The sequence below is a fragment of the Halichoerus grypus genome, chromosome 12 (genome assembly GCF_964656455.1).
Source record: "Halichoerus grypus chromosome 12, mHalGry1.hap1.1, whole genome shotgun sequence".
NCBI lineage: Eukaryota > Metazoa > Chordata > Mammalia > Carnivora > Phocidae > Halichoerus > Halichoerus grypus.
Window position 1 is genome coordinate 100,181,982 of NC_135723.1, and position 26,037 is coordinate 100,208,018.

General features: G+C 49.4%; 2 protein-coding genes across 4 annotated transcripts; both read left to right on the plus strand.

Moving 5' to 3' along the window:
- The first annotated feature begins 8,936 nt into the window (after positions 1-8,936).
- On the plus strand, positions 8,937-13,888 carry LOC118550306 (GTPase IMAP family member 1-like). The gene is made up of 3 exons (XM_036115233.2): positions 8,937-9,080; positions 11,412-11,458; positions 12,458-13,888. The coding sequence occupies exons 2-3, from the start codon at positions 11,416-11,418 to the stop codon at positions 13,324-13,326; spliced, it is 912 nt and encodes a 303-aa protein (XP_035971126.2). The 5' UTR covers positions 8,937-9,080; positions 11,412-11,415; the 3' UTR covers positions 13,327-13,888.
- A 4,149-nt stretch (positions 13,889-18,037) lies between these two features.
- Positions 18,038-24,982, plus strand: GIMAP5 (GTPase, IMAP family member 5). 3 transcript variants are annotated; one of them, XM_036102140.2, is made up of 3 exons: positions 18,038-18,190; positions 22,423-22,471; positions 23,923-24,982. In XM_036102140.2, exons 2-3 carry the CDS (start codon positions 22,429-22,431, stop codon positions 24,807-24,809), a joined length of 930 nt encoding a protein of 309 aa, XP_035958033.2. In that variant the 5' UTR covers positions 18,038-18,190; positions 22,423-22,428; the 3' UTR covers positions 24,810-24,982. The 3 variants fall into 3 exon arrangements, with proteins under 3 accessions (XP_035958033.2, XP_035958034.2, XP_035958032.2); XM_036102141.2 differs by lacking the exon at positions 18,038-18,190 and adding an exon at positions 18,216-21,720; XM_036102139.2 differs by lacking the exon at positions 18,038-18,190 and having other exon boundaries at positions 18,216-22,471.
- The last annotated feature ends 1,055 nt before the right edge of the window (positions 24,983-26,037 follow it).

The window sequence follows — 26,037 nt, forward strand, 5'->3', positions numbered from 1 at the left end:
CAGCATCCATTGCCATGAGACAATAAACTTCTGCTGCTTTAAGCAACTGTTTGCGGTTGTTACAGCAGCCCTGGGAAACTACTATAGATTTGGGGGCCAAGAAATGGGGTGCTGCTCTAAAATTACCTAACATCTAGAAGTGGTTTTGAAATTGCGTAATGAATAGAGGCGGGAAGAATCCTGGGGTACAGGACAGGAAAGGCCTAGATCTCCCTGAAGAGACTGCTGGTGGAAAGATGAACATAAGGGCACTTTGTGGTGAGGTCCCAGACAGAGGTGGGGACCAGGTTGCTAGACACCGGAGGAAAGACCGCACTTGGCACAAAGTGGCGAGAAGTCGGCTGCACTGAGTTCCACTGCAGGGTGGACAGTAGGCCGTGTGAGTGATGAACTGGAATGTTCAGCAGAGGAGGTTTTCGAGAAAAGTGTGGAAGGTGCACACCTTGCTGGTTTCTCCTTGCTGCTTCTCATAAAATGCAAGAGGAAAGAGACTGGCGACGTATCCGCCAGCAAGGAGCACCAAGATGGCCAGCAACCAGCAGAGCCCAGGAAGAAGCAAGCAAGGCTCCCTCACCTAGAGCCTGCAGAGAGAACGTGGCTCTGCGGCCATCTTGCTTTTGGACTCTGGGGGCGACGAGAAATCAAGTTCTGCTGTTTCAAGCTCGAGTTTGGGGCAAGTCTGCAACAACAGGGCTAGGAGACGACTATGTCCCCTTTCTCCTCTCCTCTACCTTTCCCCCGCCTGTGTTTTGTCCCAAAGATCCCCTCTGCATCACACCATGCAAGCAGGGTGAATTCTCTGGACCATGTTCTTCCTCAGTTCCCACCAGGTATCTGGCCCAGACGGACCACAGAAATCTCAGTGATGAGAGAAGAAAGCCTTCTCAGGAGAATTTAGATTTAAATTCTCTAAAGAATTTAGTTGTTGTCAACAATTTATATAACACCAAAACAAAAACTAAAAATTTGTTTCTTCTAAAGAGAGATAGAGGGGCACCTGGGGGGCTCAGTCGGTTAAGCGTCTGCCTTCGGCTCAGGTGCTGGGATGGAGCCCCGTGTCAGGCTCTCTGCTCAGTAGGGGAGTCTGCTTCACCCTCTCTTTCTCCCGCTCCCTCCCCCTGCTTTGCGCTCTCTCTCAAATAAATAAAATTAAAAAATAAAAAAGAGAGAGAGGAACTTAAGGCCTGGCAGTGCAGGTAAGGCCTCCTGAACTCTTCAGGGGAACAGGCAGACTGTCCAGGTGGGGTGCGCTGAGGAGGTGACGAGCCCCCTCGGCCTAAAAGGCAAAAGCATACCCAGTCCCAGCGGCAAGAGTCAATCCCATGCTCTTACAGAATACCAAACCCACTCAAAAGAACTATTTTATCTTAATCAGCACCGAATGTCTCCCACTAATATATGAAATGCAGGCCGTGGAAAAGCGGGTGGGTCTGATTCTGCCATCGTCATAATCTATGGCTTGGAGGAAACCAAAAAAAAAAAAACCAACAAAACCATAACCCCTGTGAGGCCCAGTACCTTTACGGATAAGAAGGTAGGGAAGTCCCAGATTATCTAAATTGGAGGCCAACTCCAGAGTTGTATCATAGGAGAATATTGGGGCCTCGCCCAGCGAGGACAAATCCCCGGACTCTCCCACTGGCACAAAGCATGAGCCCGCAGACCCGCACCAATCTCACATGTTGGTTGCTTGTAGTTATAAACCTCCACGGCGGAGCAGGGCACCGTGGTCCTCAGAGGGAGACCACGAGGGGGGGCCCGGTCCCGGGCTCCTGGCTTGAGGGGTCTGGTGTGGGGGAGCAGTGCAAGGATGCACCTTCTTCTCCCACTGCTTTTGAGTCCCTGGGGCCGTAGAGTAATGGACAGTTACAGACAGGTCCCGACACCAGCTTTATTTACCACCTGGCACCAAGAGCCAAAGGAGCAAGAAACAAGAAAACAGGCAGGTTTCTCCACCAGGTTTCGGCTTCTCTCAACACACACACAGCTCCCTTCCTTCCTTGTCCACCTAGACTTTTCCTCCCCACACCTCCAAACCCCACAGCATTTGCTTGGCGGCGCCTGGATTCTTAGCCATTCCATGGTGGAAGAGGCCCCGCTCCGGACAACAGGATCGGGGAAAGGATCCAGAGGCTGCCAGATCCAGCCCACAGCACTCAGTGACTTGCTGGGATTTACAGGTTTGCACAGCTGGTGCTGTTACCTTCATTCCTTTCTTTTGGTTTCAACTTAACATCGTTTGTTGCTTCACTCCGATCTTCCTGTAAAGAGAGAGCTTCTAAGTGCTTTACTGCACATGATAAATGTGATCAATAAAACGTTGACAAGGGGGCACCTGTTGGCTCAGTTGGCTAAGGGTCCGACTCTTGGTTTCGGCTCAGGTCGTGATCTCAGGGTCCTGGGATTGAGCCCTGCATCTGGCTCCCCACTCAGTGGGGAGTCTGCTTCTCTCTCTCTCTCTCTCTACCCCCTACCCTGTGCTCTCTCTCTCAAATAAACGAATGAATCTTTAAAAAAGACTTTTACAGGGATAAAGGAATGATTGTAATGTGTCTGTCAGCACACCACAGCATGACTTTTTCTTCTTGTTCCCATAATCCCCTACATTTCCGATAAATGAGCAACAGGGTGATTTATTGTAAATTCACTTGTGTACAGAAAAACATGCATCTTATCTCACCCGCAGTCATTTCCTCCCTCACCTACCCCGAGTCTGTCTTCCTTTGCACTTCGAGCTGTGGACACACAGACCACAAAGATTAGGTCACAACCCATATCCTCTCTTTTTTTTAAGATTTTATTTATTTATTTATTTATTTATTTATTTATTTATTTATTTGACGGAGAGAGAGAGAGCACAAGCAGGGGCAGAGGCAGAGAGAGAAGGAGACTCCCCGCTGAGCAGGAAGCCTGACTCAGGGTTCAATCCCAGGATCCCGGGATCATGACCTGAGCCAAAGGCAGACGCTTACCCATCTGAGCCACCCAGGCGCCCCCCCATCTGTCCTTTTATTCCTGCCCATTGTTGTGCTCCCAGGGCACTGGAGGAGGAAGGCGGGGCTGGGAGGAATCCCAGGATGGCGATGGCACTGGTCTCTTCGCGGGACACTCTCCCCACCCCTCCGCAGGCTGGTGCTGGCCTGAGGATGAGCTGAGGGATTTCCTGGGAATCTCCAGCCTGCACCGGGGCTGGGGTCAGAGCAAGCCAGCGGTTAGCACTTTTGACTCTGATGTGCCCTGAACAAAATCAGCTCTGCTCTAAATCCATACAGGTGCCCGCGGAGGTTGCTACCTTTCAAAATTTTAACAAATTTTAATGCAAAGCCCAAGTAGCTAAGAAACAGCTGAGCAGCCTCATTGTTTTCGACTATTATTTGTCAGGAAGAAATATAACTTGAAAATTGTGTTTACATGACTCACTTGTAAGCTGTCAAAGAGCGGAAGTGACTATTTGGAAATGGAGGGCAACGGCCGCGTTTCTCTCCCCTCTGCAAGGATGTGGTATTTGCACTTAGCGGGAGAGCAGGTCTGCATGTAATCCTGCCACCTGGCTCCCCACTCAGCGAGAGGGCCTTCAGCTACAACAGAGAACAACAAGCAAAACTATACAAAGTCCAGGCGCACAGGAGGAAGGAAGAAGAGGGGAACATCAATGCGGCCGGGGTTCGCTCTAAATGACTGACGGGCTTCCACTCCCAGAACGCACCCTGAGGAACCGGGCAGGCTTCTTACTGGTGGAGAAGCCACAGCTGGTGAAAGTCAATTAAAAAAATGATTAAAGTCCGTAGGAGTTCTCCTAAGGTCATATAGCAAATAAAGAAATATTCATTCAGGGGCGCCTGGGGGCCTCAGTCGTTAAGCGTCTGCCTTCGGCTCAGGTCATGATCCCAGAGTCCTGGGATCAAGCCCTGCATCGGGCTCCCTGCTCAGCGGGAAGCCTGCTTCTCCCTCTCCCACTCCCCCTGCTTGTGTTCCTGCTCTCGCTATCTCTCTCTCTGTGAAAGAAAGAAATAAAATCTTTTTTAAAAAAAGAAATATTCATTCAAAAAAATCAACTAAATCTTAGTAAATAACAGTGAGTCTATGACACCTGAGCCATGACCTGCTTCCTCCCTTCCAGCTCGTGCTCAGCTCCTCTGGAAGGAACATGCATTCTGGGCAGGTGTGGCCGAGACGACGGGGCTCCCCTCCCCTCGGCGAACCAGCAAGAGTACAGTATCTGAGGACAGCGGTGAGCGTACAACATTTCTCATCGCCTCCACGTCTGGGCTGTTGAAACTAAACTCCTGGTGGGTGCAGCCAGCAGCACCCTACTGTTCCTCTACTCACGGGGCTGAGGCTGCACCCCAGGCGCAGCGAGCGACCAACACTAGTGCCCCAGCTGCCCGCACCCCGGTTCCCTCAGAGGACAGCAGGTCCGTGCTGGGAAGGGCAAGCTGAAAAGACCGGGGGCCCAGGCTTCCTCTAGTGGGAACTTTGATCAAAGGCTACTCTTGGAAACAAGGAACACTCTGGTGGGAAGCAATTTAGAGGGGCTAGGTAACCCTATGAGCGACACAAGAGAGACCACAAGCCAGCAAGTTCGCCAGAGAGAACCAGGAAAAGAAGCAGTGAAGAAGAGTCCTTTTAGGGTCACAGAAAACCTGAAAGACTGGCCACAAAAGCTATCCCTGCAGATTTAGTTCAATCAGACCGTGGGGCGATTCATGCGCAAGCGCATTATCAACAAGAGAGCAATGAGCTGGCCTTGAGTAGGCTTGACAGCCGGTCCGGTACCAGCGGAGACAGGCGGAGGAACAGAGCCATTAGGGAGAGAGACAGAAAGCTCTCCTGCAAGTGGTGTCACCCCAAGACTTCGTGCACGCCCGAGCCTGCACCCTGTGAGGAGCGCCCGGGGAGTTCACACCGCAGGGGACCCAGATGCCCCCGGAAGAGTCTAGCCAAGACAGTAAACACACGCAAGCCTCCTACACCAAGCTGAACTGGAGTGACCAGAGCGGATACCCTTGCCTTATTTCTGTCCACGGGGGCAAGGCTTTCAGTCTTTTGTCACGAAACATGGCACTAGCTGTGGGATTACTCACCGGGTTATGGAGGGTTCTTTCTAGTTCCAGTCTGTTGAGTGTTTTTGTTATGAGAGGGTGTTCAGTGTTGTCAAATGTTTTCTTTGAATCTCTTGTGCTGAGATACTGTCTCCAGAGCTTTCTTTAATTCTCTAAGTGTGATTTCCTTCAGTTCTTTAAACATACTTATCATTGCTGCTTTCAAATCCAATATCCAGCGCCTCTCGCAGGCTGTTCCTGTGGCCTGATTTTTTTCAGTATGTGGGTCACCCATTCTTGTGTCGATGTAAGTCTTGTAGTTCTTGTGAAAAAGTGGGCAGCTGAGGTAATATAGTGTAGCTAGTCTGCATACTGATTCCCCTTCTGCTTTTCTAGGCCTTGCTTTGCTGTCCTTTGCATGTCAATAAGAATACAGAAATTATTGAGACGCCTGGGTGGCTCAGTCAGTTAAGCATCTGCCTTTGGCTCAGGTCATGTTCCCAGGGTCCTGGGATCAAGCCCCGCATCAGGCTCCCTGCTCAGTGGGGAGCCTGCTGCTCCCTCTCCCTCTGCCTGCCACTCCCCCTGCTTGTACACTCTCTCTTTCTCTCTCTTTGACAATAAATAAATGAAATCTTTTTTTTAAAAAAAAAAGAATACAGAAATTATTATTTTTAGAACAAAATAGAAATTCTGCAGTTGAAAAGTATAATAACTGAAATGAAAAATTTACTAGTGGGGCTCAATGATAAATTTGAGCCTGGAGAAGAAAGAATCGGTGAATTTGAAGATATAATAGTTATAAACATACGTGAACTTCACAATCAAGACCTCAAACACACAAAACAAAAAATAACAGAAGTCAAGGACAAATAGACAATTCAACAATAAGCTGTAGGCTTTAATACCCCACTTTGAACAATGGGCACAGCAACTAATCAGAAGGTCAAAAGAGAAAGAGAATACGTGACCAAGACTATAAACCAACTGGGCTACCACTGGAACGCTCTACCCAACAAAGTAGAATACACATTCTTTTCATGCACACAAGGAATGTTTTCCTAAATATGATCAACAGGCCATAAAATGAGCCTCAATAAATTTAAGAGGCTTGAAATCATACAGTGTGACAGGGGTAAGTTCTTTCACAACAGCCTTGGCAATAATTTTTTGGATTTGACCCCAAAAGCAAAGGCAATGAAAGATAAAATAAATAAATGGAATAACATCAAACTCAAAGCTTTTGCACAGTAATGGAAACCATCAACAACATGAAAAGGCAATCCACTGAATGGGAGAAAATGTTTGCAAATCATATATGTGATAAAAGGTTAATATCCAAAATTTATAAAGAACTCATATCATTCAACGTCAAAAAACAAGCAATTCAAGGGATGCCTGGGTGGCTCAGTCAGTTAAGCATCTACCTTCAGCTCAGCTCAAGTCATGATCCTGGGGTCCTGGGATTGAGCCCCACATCAGCCTCCCTGCTCAGTGGGGGAGTTTGCTTCTCCCTCTGCCCCTCCCCTCCGCTCGTGTTCTCTCTCCCTCAAATCAATAAATACATTCTTTAAAAAAAAAAAAACACCAATAATAAATTCAATTAAAAAACGGGCAGAGGAACTAAATAGACATTTTTCCAAGGAAGACATACAAATGGCTGATAGGTACGTGAAAAGGGATTCAGTGTCACTATCATCAGGGAAATGCAACTCAAAACCACAATGAGATCTCACCTCATACCTGTCAGAATGGCTGTCATCAAGAATACAAGAGACAACAAGTGTTGGCGAGGATGTGGAGAAAAGGGGACCCTTGTGCACTGTTGGTGGCCATGTAAATTGGTGCAGCCACTGTGGGAAACAGTATGGAGGGTTATATATACCCTTATATATATATATATATATATATATATACGGTTATATATATATACGGTTATATATATACGGTTATATATATACCTAATTATAGCTAGAATTACCATGTGATCCAGTGTGGGAATACAATCACGGGTTACTAAGTTATAGGACCGCATAGCCCAGCAGAGACCTGCTTTCTGTCTTGTTGAAAACAACAGGACATGCTTCGCTTATCTAGAACAGGCTCTACCAGATTTGGGGGATTCGTAGGCTTGCCTGCTTTTGCCTTACCTATAGAAAACTCATCTCCAGAAATAGTAAAGTCTACCCTTTGAATTGCTTAAGATTAATTGCCTTGTTTGCTTCAAGAACCTTGTAACCCCCGCTCTGCATTTTCCGTGAATTCCTATGATGTATGTTACTTTGTTACCTGAAGTCTATTAATAAACAGGAGAGTCTAGGAGTGGCTCAGGGACTCTATCCTCAGGCTCCATCTCACCTCTCTTGACTGATCCGTAGTCTGGAGTAATTATTTCTGCCACCGTGGGTTTTGCTGGTCGAAGCCCACAAGATAAGAGTCGGAACCCTCAATCCAACAATCCCACTACTGGGTATTTCTCCAAAGAAATTGAAAGCAGAGTCTCGAAAAGATATCTGGACTCCCATGTTCACTGCATTATTCACAACAGCCAGACCTGGAAACAACCTAAGTGTCCATCTGTAGATGAATGGATAAAAATCTATCTATCCATCTATAATTTAATATAATATTAATATAATTTATTTATAATTATATATATATATATAATTATTCGTCCACAAGAAAGAAGGACGTAGTGTCATTCGCAACAACGTGGGTGGAACGTGAGGGCATTATCCTAAGGGAAATAAGTCGGACACAGAACGACAAATACTGTATGATATCACTTTTCCATGGAATTTTAAAGAACCAAACTCACAGAAATGGAGAGTGGACTGTTGGTTACCAGAGGCTGGAGGAAGGGAAATGGGGAGACATTGGTCAAAGAGTAGAGAGTTCCAGTTATAAGATGAGCAAGTTCTGGGGGTGTAACGCCCAGCACAGTGGTTAGAGTTAATACTACTGGATCATACGTTAAAAGTTGCTAAGAGAATAGTTGATCTTAAATGTTGTCACTAAAAAAAAAAAAAGCAATGGCAATGATGTGATGTGATGCAGGTGTTATTTAATAAATACTACAGCGGTAAGCATTTTGCAATATATAAGTGTATCAAATCAACACATTAGTGCCCTTTAAACTTACACAGTGTTACAATTCAATTATATCTCAACAAAGCTGGCCCGGGGGGGGGGGGGGGGGGACCAGTGGAGGGTAGTGGGTTGGCGCTCCTCACTAGAGAGAATAAGCTAGCAAGAATGGGTAAAAATCAGACCCCAACCAATTAGCTTCAGATGAAGTTAACTCCAGAAAGTTTAAGTGAGTTAGGCAGGATCACAGAGTGCATTAATGACCTAGCCAGGTCCGGGGCCCATACCGCCATATGCTGTTGCACCCTTCTCTCCACACAACGGCTGGCTATTTACTCACCTCTCTCATGACCCTCCTGAGAGAAGAAACAGAAACTCGGGTCAGAGAGACCAACTGAGGCTAGACTAAGCCTCGTATGAAAGATCTCCTTCCTCTTCCTGCTGTCTGATCTTTAATGACTGGAAAAGTCTTCCTTTCCTTTAAGAATGACGGGACTGGCAGACAGGACCATGCTGGTGACCCTGTCCAACCTGATGTCCAGTTGAGGGAAGGAGACTCTCAAGAGGCCATTTCATAGGAAAACACCTAAAAAAAAGGCAACTGGAGGTAAGATTGGGCAGAGGTTGGAACTGAAACAGGCCTCAGAAACCTCAACTGCTCTTCTCTGAGGTTACAGCCCGTCCTGGGGATAAGGTGGGGGGGGTCACAGGGACCTTTGGAAAACATCGCCACAGTCCAAAGCAGGGGTTGGGTTTTCCATCGGAAAGGCTGGCCATGGTCCTGTCCCTTTAAATTGTCACCCTCCCTCCGGGGCTCTGAGCTCTGAGAGGCTAGGACACTTCCTCCCCATGCTGGGAGGGGCAGCCTTCTGCGCTCACAGCCAAAGGCAAAGCACTAGGCCAGGGGCCTCTCCGCCACCTTCAGAGCCTGTCACCACTGCTGCGGGAAAGGTGAGCCCACAGGGCAAGGGGGTCGCCTGGGGAGTGGGAGCTGTGAGGACTTGGGGGCCTGTGTGAGCTCACTGAGCGAGCACCTGCCTTCTACTACCTTTGAGGAAGGGGAGCGGGGTCTGGAAGGGGTAACTTCACACTTCACACTTCCAGGCTTGGAAGGATGCTCTGACTTTCAAACAAAGTAAGTTCAGAAGAAGTGCTAAGCATCTCCTCCAGCCGTGGCCTGCACACACTCCTATCTGGGACTAAATCTTTTCCCCTTCCTTACTCCCCGACTAGTAATGAAGGTGTTTGCTAGAAGGACTGCAGGAGCAGAGCACACTGGGGAAGCCGGCAGGCACTCCCCGAGGGCAGATGCAGCAAAGCCGAAAGATATTTCTGAGGAAAAAGAAGCCAGTCTACCCTCAGATTGTGGTACAAAGCGAAAATTATGTCTGTGAGCTGGATCCTCCTCAAACACTCCACCTCCTCAGCCCTGTGTGCGACAGGGACTAGCAGGAGCCAGCGACCATGACGAACACCATCTTCTAACCCTTGCCCTACACGTGCCCTTACACTTCTCTCCCCCCAGCCCGAGCCGCCCAGGGCTCCGTGGGCTGTGAGCCCGCTTCATACCCTCATCCCCACTGGAAATGAAGGGCTTGGATGGAGTGAATGGCTCAGAAACTCAGAGCACCCACCAAAGGCATTAGGATCACTCGGGGGGTGGGGCGAGACATACCTTTTTTTGTTTTGTTTTTTTAAGTACAGATCTGTGAATCCAAATGTCAAAGAAATAGATATATTTTAAAGAATCCTTAGACATTGCCAAAAGATAGCAGGTTCAGAAGCACCGGACTAGATAAATCATCTACAATCCCATTTAAGATAACGGGAGTCTCCATGTTTTACATTCTTCAATGACTACACACCTTTGTAACCCTGGATTTCAGCTCTCAAAAACTCTGGAGGAACTCTCCAAATCCCAATCCAAACCCTGTGGGAGGTTCCAAAGGGCCCAGGACTTCCGTGAATATTCTATAGCACAGGCTCTCATTTCCAGCATGGACAAGGACTTCTGGCTTTAGCTAAATGCTTGTTCTTTGCACTGAATCTTCCGGCTGTTTCTTCACTTCTGCTCTGGGGTCAGTTATGGGAGTTTGCTGATTTGTATGCACAAGATCACTCATCACCTAAGGCCTGTGGGGTGACCTTTACTGAGGGCTTCAGAGGGGTGGCAGGGGTGTTACTGCAGAAACACAAAACATTTTGGACTGAGTACCAGGCAAACCTGTCACATGAGTCCTCTGGCCAGAGACAAGTTATCCAGCAGCCCCTCCCTCTGCGTTTCCTCATGTGGTGCCCACGGGACAAAACACGGTCACGCACAGTCAGCAGGTGTCGCCATGAAGAGGTAGACATGAAGTGGATGGTGAGGCACAGACAGGACTCAGACACGTGGGAGAGAATCAGTGGTCAGAGGAGCAAGCATACAGGTGGGAAAGGAAAGGTGCTGAAACCCGCTCTCTGCGGGGCAGCTGACCGAGTAGGGGGCGAGCGGGAAACGGGGCTGGGGAGGCGGACAGAGGACGGGCTGCGCGCCTGTGTCCTGGCTCTCAGGTGCTCAGACAAACGTCAGCACGAAGAGTTTCACTGTATTAAACCATGTCGGCATTGGGTATAATCACTTACTCTGAGAGGCCTCAGATTTGGGGCAAGACCATCAGGAGCTGGAGGGCAGTGGCCCGTCTCCCCAGGCACACAGATCAAACTTAGACAAATGACACAAGCCCAGTTATTCGGTTTTCTGAGAGCAGATCACAGGCTCTTCAGATCAGCTCGGCAGGGATGTTTTCTTTCCAATTTCCAAAAACAAAATGCAAACTCTCTTCTTGTTTTTGCCCCAGGCCAACTGCCCTAAGGTGGTTCCTAAGTCACTGAGCAAATTTTCGGATTCTCAGGGTTTTCCGGTCTCCCCTGGCTGTGGAACCTCCTGGGAAAACTCAGAGCCTACAGCTTACGTCACTGACACAGAACCACCTGGGAAAACATTAGCATCTAAAGCTCACCTCTGACACAGAGGACCTGCTATCATCTGCCCTCTGCTTTTTGCATTCGGGGTCCCTGAAAAGTCACCAAATGTTCTCCCGGTATCGTTCCAACGCCAGCCAGGTCCTTCCAGGGTTCTTCCCTATATGCTGATGTCAGGGGAAGGCAGGAGCCTGGACCTTTTCACTGGCGTGCCACCAGCGTTTTGGACCTTGCCTGACCCACATAGGTAGTTATACCTAGTGGATGAATGAATGAATGAATGAATGAATGAACAAATTGTGTTTGGGGCTCTTTCAGGCAAATGGGAGGACGGAAGATGGCAAGGGATGAAGAAAATGCCTATGGTAAGAATTGCCTCGCGGTGTGTACTGGCCTCAGGTGTCAGCTCTGGGGAACAAGGGGATGCGCTAAGTCAAGACGGAACGGACACAAATCCCAGAGGTGTCTCCATGCTGGGCTGAAACAGCAAGAGCCCAGATTTGCCTTTGTGCTGCATCTCTGCCCCTGCCCTACTGTGAGATATTAAGTGCTTTGACTAGTCTGTGCCTCCCAACCCAGAGGCTAAACCGAGGATAAGAAATCTACTCTGACCCCCACCGAAGCGGAGGTGGAGGGAATGAGAGGGAACACGATTTACCAGGTAGAATGCGCTAGAGAACAAGGATGGGGGCTTAACAGGTATCTTCCCGGCAGCAGGTGTAAGAGCTAGGGAGGAGGAGGGGAAGAGGGAAGGAGGGAAGAAGGAAAGAGACCAGCTCCCCTAATCCTCCGAGCAACCCCGGGAGAAACAACTCTCTGTCACCACTCCCATCCCTGCAGAAGAGGTTTAACACTCCGATGGGGCAACTTCCCCACGGTTACACGGCGGGCACAGCCGGGGCTGTGATTCCAACGCGCGGTGGCCGGGACGGCAGCCAGCCCTTCACTCCCGGGCCTCCGTGCCCTCCCGCCTCTCCTGGCTGCGACGCTGGGACGGCGCCTGGGACCAGCAGCCCGGAGGCCAGGGCAGGCGTCGGGCAGCAACAGGTCTGCAGCGCGTGCGGGCCCGGAGATCACGTCCGCGGGGTCCGGGCCTGCCGTCACGGACGGGTGCCCTCCAGGGACATGCGCTCCAGCTGCTGCAGCGGGGACAGGGGCCTGTGCTGAGGCCAAAGACCGAAGAGACAGGGGCACAGACGCCCCGGGGCGCAACGAGCTCTGACCAGACCCCCGAGGAAGGGCTCGCTGGGACCAGCAGAAGCCCCAGGCCTGGTGCTCTGCCGTGTTCCACAGGCGCCCCCGGGGCCCGCGGGAGCGGGACGCGGGTCCGCGGCGGGCAGCCCACGCCTACTGTGTCCTCACAGGTCCCGAGGACCCGGACGACGCGCCGCCCGCGCACGAGCCCCGGCTCAGGCTCGTCCTGGCCGGCAAGACCGGCGCGGGCAAGAGCGCCACGGGCAACAGCATCCTGGGCCACAGGCGCTTCCCGTCCAGGCTCGCGTCCACGCCGGTGACCAGGACCTGCGCCCTGGGGAGCCGCCGCTGGGCCCGCTGGCGCGTCGACGTCACCGACACCCCGGACCTCTTCAGCGCCGACGGCCGCCGCGCCGACCCGGACTGCGCCGAGCGGGGCCGCTGCTACCTGCTGTCGGCGCCCGGGCCGCACGCGCTGCTGCTGGTCACCCAGCTGGGCCGCTTCACCGCCCAGGACGAGCAGGCCGTGCGCGGCGTCCGCCAGCTCTTCGGGGCCGGCGTCCTGGCGCGGGCCGTGCTCGTCTTCACCCGCGCGGAGGACCTGGACGGGGCCTCGCTGCACGACTACGTGCGCGACACCGACAACCGCGCGCTGCGGGCCCTGGTGGCCGAGTGCGGCGGCCGCGTGTGCGCCCTGAGCAACCGGGAGGCGGGCGCGGCGCGCGACGCGCAGGTGGAGGAGCTGCTGGCGCTGGTGGAGCGGCTGGCGCGGGAGCACGCGGGCGCGCCCTTCACCAACGCCGTGTACGGCCTGGCCGAGGCCCTGCGCCACGCGCCCCCCGACCTCAGGCTCCGGCGGGTGGCGCAGCTGCTGGCGGCCGGCGGCCCGGGGCGGGGGCGGGGGCGGGGGCGGCGCTGGCTGGAGGCGGCGGCGCGCGGGGGACGGCGGGCGCTCGTGCTGCTCGGGGGCGCGCTGCTGCTCGGCCTGCTGCTCTGGCGCCTCAGACCGCAGGCCTTGCGGGAGCTCAGTCCCGACTGACGGTCCAAGGAGGACTCGGGCCCGTCGGCTGAGGGTCGCTGCGCCGCTCGTGCGGTGTGCCTGCGGGGCCCACAGGCTCTTCTTTCCTCCTTCCCTGGCGGGGATCGGCCAGGCAGCGTCCCGCCAGGGCCGGGCTCCCGCAAAACCTTCCCCTGGGACGTGGCCCTCCCAGGAGCCGCCCTTCCAAGGACTGGGAGCCTGGCCGGAAAGACACCAAGTACTTGGCGCTGAGGCGGAGGGAAAGCTCTTTCCCGCATACTCAGCTCCCAGCCACCACACCTCCTACGACCAGCCCCTTGGCCGCTGAGTTTTCAACATATGAAACAGACTGGGGGCACACCAACTGACCGAAGCACACACGACCCTCCCTACTCCCTGTCTAGTTCTTACATACGGCTACATGTCCGCCTTCGGGGTCCTTCTGGCTTTTATTCCCTGTGAAAGAGATGTCAGGTTCATGCATGTTAATGTTTACTTCTATTAATCAGTCTATTTACTTTACAATAATTTACTGCCAAAAAGACAAATGGAACTATACTGAAAATAATATTTCCCAATTTTCTAGGAGTGATTGCGGTTCCTGTCTCACCAAAGTGAAGTACAAATTTGGGTAATGTCTTCAATGTGGTTATTGATCTGGACTTTTATGCAAAAAAACAAAACAAAACGAAACAAAACAAAAAAACCCAGGCTCTTCTCAGGCAATGGAGAGGAGAGGGAGCTGCAGGCCCCCGCGCACAAGGCCTCAGAGCACCTGAAATTAGGAGGGTATGCTGGTCCTGTAGAGTTTTGTGGGGGTGGGCCAGCCCAGGAAAGTGCTTGTAGGCCACATCATTAGAAATCAGATGCCATCCTTGGGTTGTGTCACCAACTGATAGGATTTCCTTATTTCTATTTCAGAATGTGACAAAACACTTTAGAGGAAGTCCTTCTCTTTAAATCAGCCAAGCTCTAGTCCAGATTGGACGCCAGAGGAGACACCTCCTCACCTGGCCCAGGGTTCAGGGCTGGGGAAAGAAGGAGGTTGTGAGAGGGGCCCTAGAGCCATCCCAGCTCCACCTGGAGAAGCAGGGGCCTACACACCTGTGCTCAGATGCCCCCGGTTAATGGGGTAGCAGGATAGACGTCGGGGTGAGCTGCGGTCATGGGGCCTCAGGCCCCTGTGGCAGTGAGCTGGGCTCTATGACGCGTGGCTGGGCAAAATTCTATTAGTGATCCCCCTCTTTAGCATCCTCAGCAGCCCCGCCAGGTTCACACAGGGGCTCTGAGCTAGGGATTCAAACAAGCTCTAACAAGATGAAGGAGCAACTTGGCAACCCAAGGGGCAGCAGGGAAGGGGCTGGGGTTGAGGGGAGGGCCGGCATCCCCAGCTTGGCCTTCCGGGGCCGCGTGTGCATGAGCTCCCACCATTGGCCAAGGCTGCTGCCCCTCTTGATAGGGGGTTCCCAATACGGAATATTTGCTTTCTTCAAAGCCAGCAGGAGAAACTCTTGCTTTTCAAACTTTTTTGATTAGGTCAGGCCCACCTGGTATAATCCCCCTTTGACTAACCTAAAACCAGCATTTAGGGACCTTAATTCCATGGCAGAGTCCCTTCACCTTTGCCATGGGAAGTGGCCTCCATCCTATTCACAGGTCTGCCCATGCTCAAGGGAAGGGGATAGTCCAGGGCATGTACACCAGGAACAAAGGGAGCCTGGGGCCCATCTTAGAATTCTGTCTACCACAACCATATAGATAGGTTAAAAGTCAAAGGATGGGTAAAGAAATACCATGAAAACACTAATGAAAAGAAAGCTGAATCACTATATTAATAGAAAAATAGGTTACAAACAAGGAATATTATCAAAGAAAAGCACGCCTGGCTGGCTCAGTCAGTTAAGCAACTGACTCTTAGTTTCAGCTCAGGTCGTGATCTCAGCGTTGTGAGATGGAGCCCCACATTGGGCTCTGACTCAGCATGAAATCTGCTTGAGATTCTCTCTCCCTCTGCCCCACTTGCTCATTATCTGTCTCTCTCTCTCTCTCATAAATAAATAAATTTTTCTTTAAGAAAAAGATACAGACATTACAGAAAGATAAATATGTCAACTTACTAGGAAGACTTCATAATCCTAAAAATGTGTGCACCTAAAGCTTCTTCAAAATACGTGAAGCAAAATCTAAACAAATCAAAAGGATAGATAAATCCAAAAGTATACTTGGAGACTTTAACCTCCTGTCTTAGTATTCAGTAAAACACATAGACAGAAAATCAGTAAGAATACAGGAGGCATAAGGCTGGAGACTTTCCCCTTAAGGTCAGGAAAAGGCCAGGATGTCCACCCTGATCACTCCAGTTCAACATCCCATTGGACATCCAGCCAGTGAAATGAGGCAAGGAAAACAACAACAACAACAACAACCAAAAACCCAAGTCATAAAAAGTGGAAAGGAAATAATAAAGCTCTCTTTATTCAGAGATGACATGATTATCTATGCAGAAAATCCCAAAAAGGGAAAAAATATTCCAGAACTAATAAATTAGCTTAGCAAGGTAGGAGAATGCAAGGTCAACATGCAAGGATCGATTATTAGCAATGAACCATTGGAAATTGGAATTAAATCATCAGTACTCTTATAATAGCATTAAAAACCATGAACTACTCTGGGATAAATCTAAGATTTTAATGCTGAAAACTACAAATGTTGATGCAAAAAATCAAAGAAGACCTAAATAAATGGAGAGATAGCCTATGTTTGTAGATCAGAAAATTCAATATTATTAAGATGTCAATCCTCTCCTAATTTCATCAACAGAGCAACGCAATCTCAGTCAAAATCCGAGTGGGATTTTTGGTAGATATTCACAAGCTTCTTCTAAAATTTATACAAAAAAACAAAGAACTAAAACTATTTTGAACAAGAAAAAGTTGGAGGATTCACACTCCCTGATTGCAAGATTTACTATAATCTACGCTCCTCATAACTGTGTGTAACAAATAGTATTGTCAGGGCCTCTGACTTGAGGAGTAGTCACAGTTCATCCATAGTGGGCTGCATCTGCTTGGCTGCACAGCGGGCTACAGTGTCCTTGTCTTCGCAATCTCTCGGAGGATCGCCTGTGATACACATCGCATTCTGGTTTCATGCCTGTTCAAAGATAGAACTGTTTTCTTTCTCTTCCATTTTAATGGGGAGGTTTTCCAAGTTGGCAGGAGATTGTTTTAAATTATATTCCCCCCAAAATCACAGACAATGATGATTAGGTGACTCTAAGCCTACCTTCCAATATGAACAGAAAGGAATCTGGAGATTCTCTAGGACAAGACTGGTCCCTGCCTAAGCACGTGTTGTGTTCTGGATCTTGCTTTGCAACGTAACTGGTTTTTGCTTATTTGTTTAATTCTAATTCCAGTGTAGTTAACATACAGTGCTATGTGAGTTTCAGGTGTTCAATATAGTGATTGAACAGTTCTAAGCGTTACTCACTGCTCATCGCGATAAATGTACTCTGAATCCCCATGACCTATTTCACCCACTCTCCACCCACCTCCCCTCTGGTAACCATCAGTTTGTTCTCTATGGTTAAGAGTCTGTTTCTTGGGTTATCTCTTTGTTTTCTTTGTTCATTTGTTTCCTTCCTTAAATTCCACATATGAGTGAAATCATAGGGTATTTGTCTTTCTCTGACTTATCTCATTTGCCTTACACCCTTTACATCCGTCCAGGTTGCAAATGGCAAGATTTTGTTTTTATGGCTAAATAATGATCCATTGCATATATACCAGATCTTCTTCACCCATTCATCTATTGCTTCTGTAGTGTGGCTCTTGTAAATGGTGCTGCAAATAGAGTAGGTTGTCTTTCAGTTTTGTGGATTGTTTCCTTTGCTGTGCAGAAGCTTTGTATTTTGCTGTGGCCCCAACAGCTCCCTATGGCAAGAGAAACAAACGCAAAGTAATTGTTTTCTATTCACAACTGTAGCCTTAACTGTGCGATCAGTAGACAAAAAGAAGAGCCACAGCCTCCCAACCCTCCCCGCCCCACCCACCCCCACCGCCAATAAATGGGCCCAGGAGCTCCAGACCCCTAAAGCCCCTTAGGGCTGGTTCGTCAGAGGACAGAGAAGGGGCAGCCAGCACAACGGGTCTGGCACGTCCTTCAAATCCCGTGCTTAGAGCTGTTCTTTCAGCCCCTCTGTGGACCAGCACAGCCTTTCTGTCCCTGGTAGGCAGGAGTATTCTAGAAACAGAGCCTTGACCAGGGGTCTGGGGACTCCCGCGGAGCAGGTGCTCCTGCCACAGGGGCTGAGGGGAGTGGCTGGCGCCCCACTAGGTCATGGGAGCGTTTCTTAACCTGGGGGGGGTCCATCACCGCCTTCAGAGCCTCTACCTCCACGTTCTGCTTATTTCAAGGAGTCCTAAAAAGGAAATGGGAGGAAGCATGGCGACCCTGGCAGGCTGGGGCAGGAGTTGACCCCTTAAGGGAGCCACATGCCCGTTGCTCCCTGCTCTCCCGGTGCTGAGGGCAGCAGTTCCGCCGCGGACCCCGGGGGTCTGTCCTGGTCGGAGTGGGGGGCCGTGCTCCCTAAGCCCCTTTGCCTTCTGGCCCCCAGGCCCAGCCCTGGAACCTAAGGCTTCACTCGCAGCTCCTCCCCAGCCGCACCCCCACCCCCGCTTCCTGCTGCGCCCTCGCCTCCTGGAGAGCAGCCCCGAGAACCTGCAGCCGCCACGAGAGCCGCCCGCCCGCCCGCGCCCCAGAGCCGCCTGCGCCCCGAGAGCCGCGGGGAGAGCCGCCCGCTCCCCACCGCCCAGAGCTGCCTGCGCCCTGAGAGCAGCCTGGGGAGCCGCCGTCCAGCACGGAGCCCGCAGCGCTGCGCCTGGTAAGGGGAACCCGGTGCGGGTCCCAGCATCTTTGGGGGTCTGAGGGCCCCGGGTCTGGCCCCAGCTGGGGACTCTGCTGTGATCTCACCCAGGCTACCGCCCTTGTGGGTTCGCCCCTCAGTGGACCCGGCCGGTGATGGTCTGAGTGTCGTGCACAGTGGACTCGGGTGGCCGGGAAACAGGCTGGGAACCTCTCACCCTGTGCTCACAACCCAGCGATTTCATGACGGAGTCTTCTCCGTCCAAAAGGTCTGTCTGGGAGAAGATGGATTCTCAGGGTTCCAAATGGCAAATATGGAATCATTATTTTCTCACCACCCATGAACCCAGCCTTTCAAAGGAGACTCCTCAGGGGGCGTTGTCTCATGACTTTGATCTGGAAGCCATTCCATTCTCTCTCAAATCCCCCCGCCCCCCATTTCCTGTGACATGAGGAGGGACTCTATTCTAAGGCAAACAGACTATGCTCAGGACATATGGGAACAATCCTTTTGTCTGTTAACCCTTCCGTGAAAGACACATCACAACATCACAATGACTAAAGTACCCAACCAGTGTCACTCATACCAGGAAATGTAGGGACTCGGCAGATGAGTGAAGGAGATACTTAAGAATAAGGCAGACAGGAAGTATTTTTATCCTTCTTAGAACAGCATTAGAGAGCCTGCTTTCTCAAGTTTGATAAAAATAAAAAATAAAATCAGGCTCATATAATTTAAAAATCAGAATGTACATTACGTTTCTTTGTCTTAAACTCTTACCTAAGCTAGATCCTCCTACTATCCCTGTCTGATGCCGTCATAATCTCTGCTTGCTCGCTGCTTGCCACTCTCTGGTGACACCTGGTCCCGTTTTGGAGGAGATGAGGCAGAATTGTCCTTTTGGAGGAGAAATCTGCCTCCATTCCCTGTTCTCTCACTTTGGCCTGCTCTGAGATTGACACATACGGCATTCCTTCAGCTACAGGTGCTTCCCCCAGTCTTTTCTGATGCTTTACCATCCTGTTACTATTTTGTCTACGACTCATTTATAGCTTTTCTGTCAATATCATTTCTGACTTGCCTCTGGACACGTTCTTTTTTAAGATTTTACTTATTTGTTTTGTTTTAGAGAGAGCATGCACCCAGGCAAGGGTGGGAGGATGAGGGAGAGAATCTCAAGCAGACACCGCACTGAGTACCAAGTCAGGCAAGGGACTTGATCTCAAGACCCTGAGATCGTGACCTGCGCCAAAATCAAGAGTCGGACCCTTAACCAACTGAGCCACCCAGGCGGCCCTGCACGCTTTCTTAATCTGTTAATATCTGCCTAAAAATCTGTCCCTCAGGGGGGAACGTATGTCTCCCCCTACAGTCTGACCACTCAGAAGATGGCTCAGGAGAACCACCTGGGCTGCATCTCAGCTAATGTAACCTGAGGTTCACTGGCATTTTGTGTCAGCCACATTGCTCCATTTGGGTCTCACTTAATCAAGTCAAAACATCAGATTGTTTTAAACTGAAATGCTTCAATTCAGAGCAACTCCTTCCCCCTGCAATTTTATTTTTGAATAATCTTTTAAAAAAAGAAGAAAAAACATGCACTCAAGGTTTTGCAATACAATTCTCTGTGTTGATTTTAAGGCAGGCTTCCAGCCTGTCAACATCAGTTTATGTCCTGACTGTGGGATGGTAACATTGTATGTGGTGTTCCAAAAGGCTTGTGGACCTGTTTAGAATAATCTCTTTTACTCCCTGTGGAATCAAGGAGAATATGCAGGCCAAGGAGCACCCCACCTTTTTTTAATCTTAGCTCTGTGGCAATCTGGTGACCTTGGGCAGGTCATTTGATGTCCAATTTCCTGATATGCAAATAGACATGTCAACACCTATTTTGATCACATCACAGGGAATTTAGAAGGACAATTAGAATCATGGACAGGAAAGAACTTTGAAGGTTACAGATGGCTGCAGAGAGGATGCTTCCAATGATGAAGCCCATTGTCAACATCCTCACCTCTATCATGGTCTTGATCACATGAATTGATTGATTCCAGCATATTTTCCGAGGTTCCCAAACCTCAGAAAATGTCATCTAAAGTACAAAAGATGTCAGAGAATTTGAGCAGTTTTAGCAGAAGACGGATAATTGACCAGAGGCTAGGACAGCCCATGCAAAAGCGTGAGGAAAATGCTCTTCTCAGGGCTTAAGGAAAGGAGGGAGCGGGGGAAAGGAGGGAGAAGGAAAGGAAGAAAGGAAACAAAGGAAGGAAGTTGCCTTAATATATTCTGATAACCTGGAAGTGGATGGTTTCCCCCAAGGAGGGCCAAAAAAATCCACTGCATGAATGGAAGAAGGAGCAAAAGTTATTTCATTATAACAGAAGCAACCCGAATAACAAACTATGAAAAACATTTTTGATTCAATGGTAATTAGTAAAATGCAAGTTTAAACCAATTCAGATGTCCTTACTTATGCCCTTAAGAGTAACAAAAAATTAAGTCTAATGTCACCAAGTTCAAGTGCAGGTTTGGGAATTCTCATCTGTGGCCGGCGCCAGTGGGAGTTCGCCCAACCATCCTGGGGTCATACTTGGCAATATCTAGTCAGGGGGCAGCTGTCTGTCCCAGGTAACTTGTTGCACGTGTGCGCCGGGGGACAGAGATGGGATTATTCTGCAGCATTGTTTGTAGACGCAAGCATGTTGTTTGAAACAGCTTAAACGTTTGCTAATAAATAATTGAGGGGCACCTGGGTGGCTCAGTCCATTAAGCGTCCGACTCTTGATTTCGGCTCAGGGCATGATCTCAGGGTTGTGGGATCGAGCCCCAGGTAGGGCTCCACACTCAGTGTGGAGTCTGCTTGAGATTCTCTCCCTCTGCCCCTCTCCCCACTCGTGCTCTCTCTAAATAAATAAATAAAATCTTTTCAAAAATTGATAAAATGTTGCATACATAACATCATTTATATAAAAAGTTGCAAATAGAAAACAGTACTATACATTATCTATAAAGACATGTGTATGTAGAAGTATAAATAGACAAACGAGAATGATCCATAAAATCCTCAGAATATTGGTTCCCTCTGAAGGACAGAGGGAAGGGGGACTGAGACTGGGGAGCCGGAAAATGTAAATGGAGCTATATGTGTAATGTTTCCACTTCTCGATCAAACAGAACAGCTGCAGCAGATGCTGAAATATTTACATTCGTTCATGGCAAATGGTGGCCATTTGTTGTATAACTTTGTGGACTTCACCACTTAATAAGGTGGTTTCATAACCACATCACCTTTAAAACTGAATAAATACAATACAGCCTCAGAGCTCATCTTAATTACGGTTGCGTGTCTTGTGCGCACTTGCCTTTTCTAACCCCCAGAAGAAGGACCCAATGTCCTGCCTCATTCCAATGAAACTTTCATGCCAATGGTTGTGTTGATTTCTGGTTAAATCTGCTGGGATACAAAAATGATGATATTGGGAGACCAGGACCTCAGAGCCCACCAGGAAAGAAACTGGATTAAAATCTGAGCAGGCGATGAGGATGAGGTATCTTGAATTTGTCCTGAATGTTGATTCTTTCCCTTCAGTTATGGCACCACCTTCTCTCCACCAACTCCCTGATGGGGGGTGGGGTGGGGGTTGGAAGGGGTAAGGAAGGTGTCAGTGCTCGGCTCTCTACCACTCTTTCCTCCGCTGTCAGTCCCTGAAGGAGTCCTTGTCCCCACTCAGCCCTCCCACTGGAAGGAACCTTGTGCTTTCCTCTTTGCCCCTGGAATATCCATCTGACACAGCTTGTGGGACTGGAAATTCTCAGTACTTCAGACAAACCAATGTCATTTACAGCAAGGCAGTTTTTTTTTTTCTGTATTCTAGCAAGTTCACCTACTTTGATTGCAAACGCTAATAATAATGTCCCACTCCTGGTTCCACAGAAGAATGGTTTTTTTCATTTCATTTCAAGTTGGAGAGAGAGAATCAACTGATCTGTTTTAAAATATTTCCTAATTTCCTATAAGTTGCAAAAAAAAAAGCAACAAGTGCATTGCGTTAACATAAGCTAACTTCGCCTGGGGTTTGCCTAAAGTTTGTCATAGGTATTTGAAAGTATAATATGAGTTCAAAAATTAGCAGTGGAAATGGCTCATCCTAGGATAATTATTCTTAGATGTCTGCATTAAAAGTGTTCTCAGGCCTTAGCAACTCCTATATGGATACTTGCTTTTATTCCTTTCCTGTTTTCTATTCCAGAAGAGGATGGAAGGGCTTCAGAGGGGCAGATACGGAACGATGGCTGAAGGTAAGGAAGCCTGGACGTTCTCAGGAGCTCCAGGCACCCGGGAGAGTCGCCGTTCTCTCTCCATCAACCCCCACTTCAAACACAGGGATAGAAACCCTGTTATTTTAAAGTGAAGAAGAGGGGCATCTGGGTGGCTCAGTCAGTTGAGCGTCTGACTCTTGGTTTCAGCTCGGGTCATGCTCCCAGGGTCCTGGGATCGAGCCCCGTGTCATGCTCCATGCTCAGTATGGAGTCTCCTTCATATTCTCTCTCTGTCTCCTTCTACCCCTCATACTCGTGCTATTTCTCTTTCTCTCTCAAATAAATAAATAAAATCTTTAAAAAAATAAAAATTTAAAAAAAAGGGAAGAAGAAAGAGGCAAAAATCACTTGTTCTCTACCTTCCCTGTGGTCATCACCCCATCCACTGTCACCCACACGATTGGTGGGAAATGTGGAAGTGAAACTCCCAAGTCAGAGTCTGAAGGATTTGGAACCAGATTGTGAAAACAACTTCTCTTTCCCGGTCTGCTCCCAACTGGAAAGAGGAAAAGTTCCCATAGAGATTTAGGAATCATGCTTGTTACCAATACTGAAGGAAAGGAAGAACCAACACAGAGTAGAAAGAATAAAGTAAGAGATTTTAGGAGGCTGAAATGAACTTAATTCATTTGAACTCATAAGAACTCTAAAAGTCCTGGGGTTCTCACCCGCCTTCACCCTTTGAAGATTTTACTCTTGGCTCAGTGTCACCCTCCCCAACACCATTCTGTAGTCATCTCCTGCGATTCGGTCGGCCAGATCTCTCCAACCCCCGTGCTTCTAATGCCCCTCACTCTTCACCAGCTTCCCATCCAGGGGCATCTCCCGGACTTTGTCCTTGACATTCATGATCTTCTGTCACCTCAGTTTCAAAGATCCAAGTGCCCACCCCAAGAGCAGAGACCCGGGACATTCAGCTGGTCCTTGGTGGAGGTCATTGCACCTCTGACCTCTGAGATGTCCTTTTCCCCTGAGGTTCAGATGCATGTGTTGAGCGCCGCTGTGGGAGTATGATGGGGATGTAGGGGTGGAAAAGGGTATAATATTTTCTCCTTTGTGACTTCTCGTCCCCTGCCTCCTTCTAAACTTATATTTATTTAGCATGAAATTGGCCAAAGCACCATCTGTAGAAAAGCATGGGGACCACAGTCCTGTTCCCCAAAAAGCCCTGTTTTCCCTGCTCTAGAGGAAGTGCTTGGAGATCCTAGGGCACTTCCTCCCTGGGCTGTGGGTCCGAGCATGAGCTTCTAACGTAGGCTTTCTATGATCCACGGGCATCCTAAAGTTGTATACAAACTTCCGTATGTATTTAGATAGGATTGATTTTGGGGAGGGAGGTCCACGAGTTTCATGAGATATCATGAAGGTCCAAGACCTGAAAACCTTAAGAATCACCAACTTAGTGAGACACAAAAAATTGTTTTTTCTAGGCAGAGAGGAAGATAACTGGTTTGCAACATCCACCTCACTGAGGATCGTCCTGGTGGGCAAGACAGGCACTGGGAAAAGTGCCACAGGGAACAGCATTCTCCGCCAGCCAGTGTTTGAGTCCAGGCTGGGGACCCAGCCTGTGACCAAAACGTGCCAGGGCGAGACAGGGACCTGGAACGGAAGGAACATCCTGGTGGTTGACACGCCCTCCATTTTTGAGGCAGAGGCTCAGACCCAAGAGATGTACAAGGACATCGGGGACTGCTACCTGCTCTCTGCCCCGGGGCCCCATGTACTGCTGCTGGTGACCCAGCTGGGGCGCTTCACTGCCCAGGACACGGTGGCCGTGAGGAGGGTGAAGGAGGTCTTCGGGGCAGGAGTCATGAAGCACGTGGTGGTCCTCTTCACCCACAAGGAGGACTTGGACGGCGAGTCCTTGCATGATTACGTCACACACACGGACAACCAGAGCCTGAGGAGCCTGGTGGGGGAGTGTGGGAGGAGGTACTGTGGCTTCAACAACATGGCCACCGGGGAGGAGCAGAAGGCGCAGCTGGTCGAGCTGATGGCTGTGGTGGGGAGGCTGGAGAGGGAGAACGAGGGCGCCTTCCACAGCAATGACCTCTTCTTTGAAGCCCAGAGGCTGCGGCGAAGGGGGGGCGGCGCCTGCGGGGAAGAGTACAGGGCCTACCTGGACAGGGTGCGGGCACAGCTGGGAAAGCAAAGGCGACACCTGAGAGACCCCAGGAGTAACTGGGCCTGCGGGGCGCTCCTCAGAGTCACAAGATGGATGTTTTCTAATTGTGGGATAGCTGTTGTCCTCATTATAGGCATTTTGATTTTTCTTGCCATTTTAATTAACTTGAGTATTACTCATGGACACTGAGCATTTTCAGTGATTTCTGCAATCAGCTGACTTATGTTTTCAGGGTCGCCATCTCTGTGTCAGATTCTTTGTTTTTTTACACGATTTCACGTTCTTTTGCTCTTCGTCACATCAGACATACTGTCCATTTTCTTCGAGTGCTCTTAGGTCAATAAAATCCAAAGGAAAAATTATTTTTCTGTTTTTGTTTTGTTAAAAATTGTGATGGTACATGAGAAACTAACTGTCCGGAAATGTTTGGGGACGTGCTGGGAGGCAGGTGGTGGGCGGTGAAGCTGTGGGGATGTCCCACCTCTGGTCCCACCTTTGTGCCGTCAGGCTGTTGATGGGAGACAGGTGTTTTATGAAAAGCCGGTGGCAGATTCCTTATTTTATTCAGAAACATACCTGATTTCATCGGAGTTAGTCATAAGAGCTGATGCCCACCCCCAACCCCATCCCTGGGAGAGAGAATGATGAGGATGGAGGTGGGGGAGAGATCCTGAGGCGAGAAGAGGCCAGGGAACAGGTGCAGGAGGGGGCCTACCATGGTGAGGAAGGATGGGGGCTGAGCCTTAGGAAAAGCAGTCACTGGGAAATTCTCAGTGGTCGGGAAATAAAGGAACTATAATTTCTTAGAGTGGGAGTGGCAGCGCCGGATAGTGAATATTTAGGCTTAAAAATGGTCTATAGTCGGGGCTCCTGGGTGGCTCAGTCAGTTAAGCATCTGCCTTCACCTCAGGTCAGGATCTCAGGGTCCTGGGATCAAGCCCCGGGTCAGGCTCCCTGATCAGCAGGGAGCCTGCTTCTCCCTCTCCCTCTGACCCTCCACCCGCTCATGCTCTCTATCTCATGCTCTCTCTCTCTCTCTCTCAAATGAATAAATAAAAGATCTTTTTAAAAAATGTCTCCAGTCTACTCAACTCTGCCTTGTCAGTGCAAAAGCCACCATAAGCTGCCTTCCCATAAAGCTTGACAAACAGTGACCTTGAATTTCATGTAACTTTCATATGTGGCCATGAAACATTATTCTTCCTTTGATGTCTTCAAACTTTTTAAACTGTGAAGGGCTTTCGCAGCCCACAGGCTCTATAAAACCCACCGCAGACCACACTGGGTTCATCTGGGGGTGTATTTCTTGTTTTCGAGCTGCATCCTACCTAATGCAACATCTGAACCTCAAAACCAGTACCATCCAGTTCAATCATGTGTGCTCTCTGTGGGAATTTGGGGAAAGGGTCCTGCCAGA

What these genes read in the sequence shown, in the direction of transcription:
- LOC118550306 (XM_036115233.2), top strand. Translation starts at nt 11,416, where the DNA reads ATGGGAGGACGGAAGATGGCAAGGGATGAAGAAAATGCCTATG. An exon ending in GGATGAAGAAAATGCCTATG is followed by an intron (nt 11,459 to 12,457) that starts GTAAGAATTGCC and finishes GTGTCCTCACAG; the next exon opens with GTCCCGAGGACCCGGACGAC.
- GIMAP5 (XM_036102140.2), top strand. Translation starts at nt 22,429, where the DNA reads ATGGAAGGGCTTCAGAGGGGCAGATACGGAACGATGGCTGAAG. An exon ending in ATACGGAACGATGGCTGAAG is followed by an intron (nt 22,472 to 23,922) that starts GTAAGGAAGCCT and finishes TGTTTTTTCTAG; the next exon opens with GCAGAGAGGAAGATAACTGG.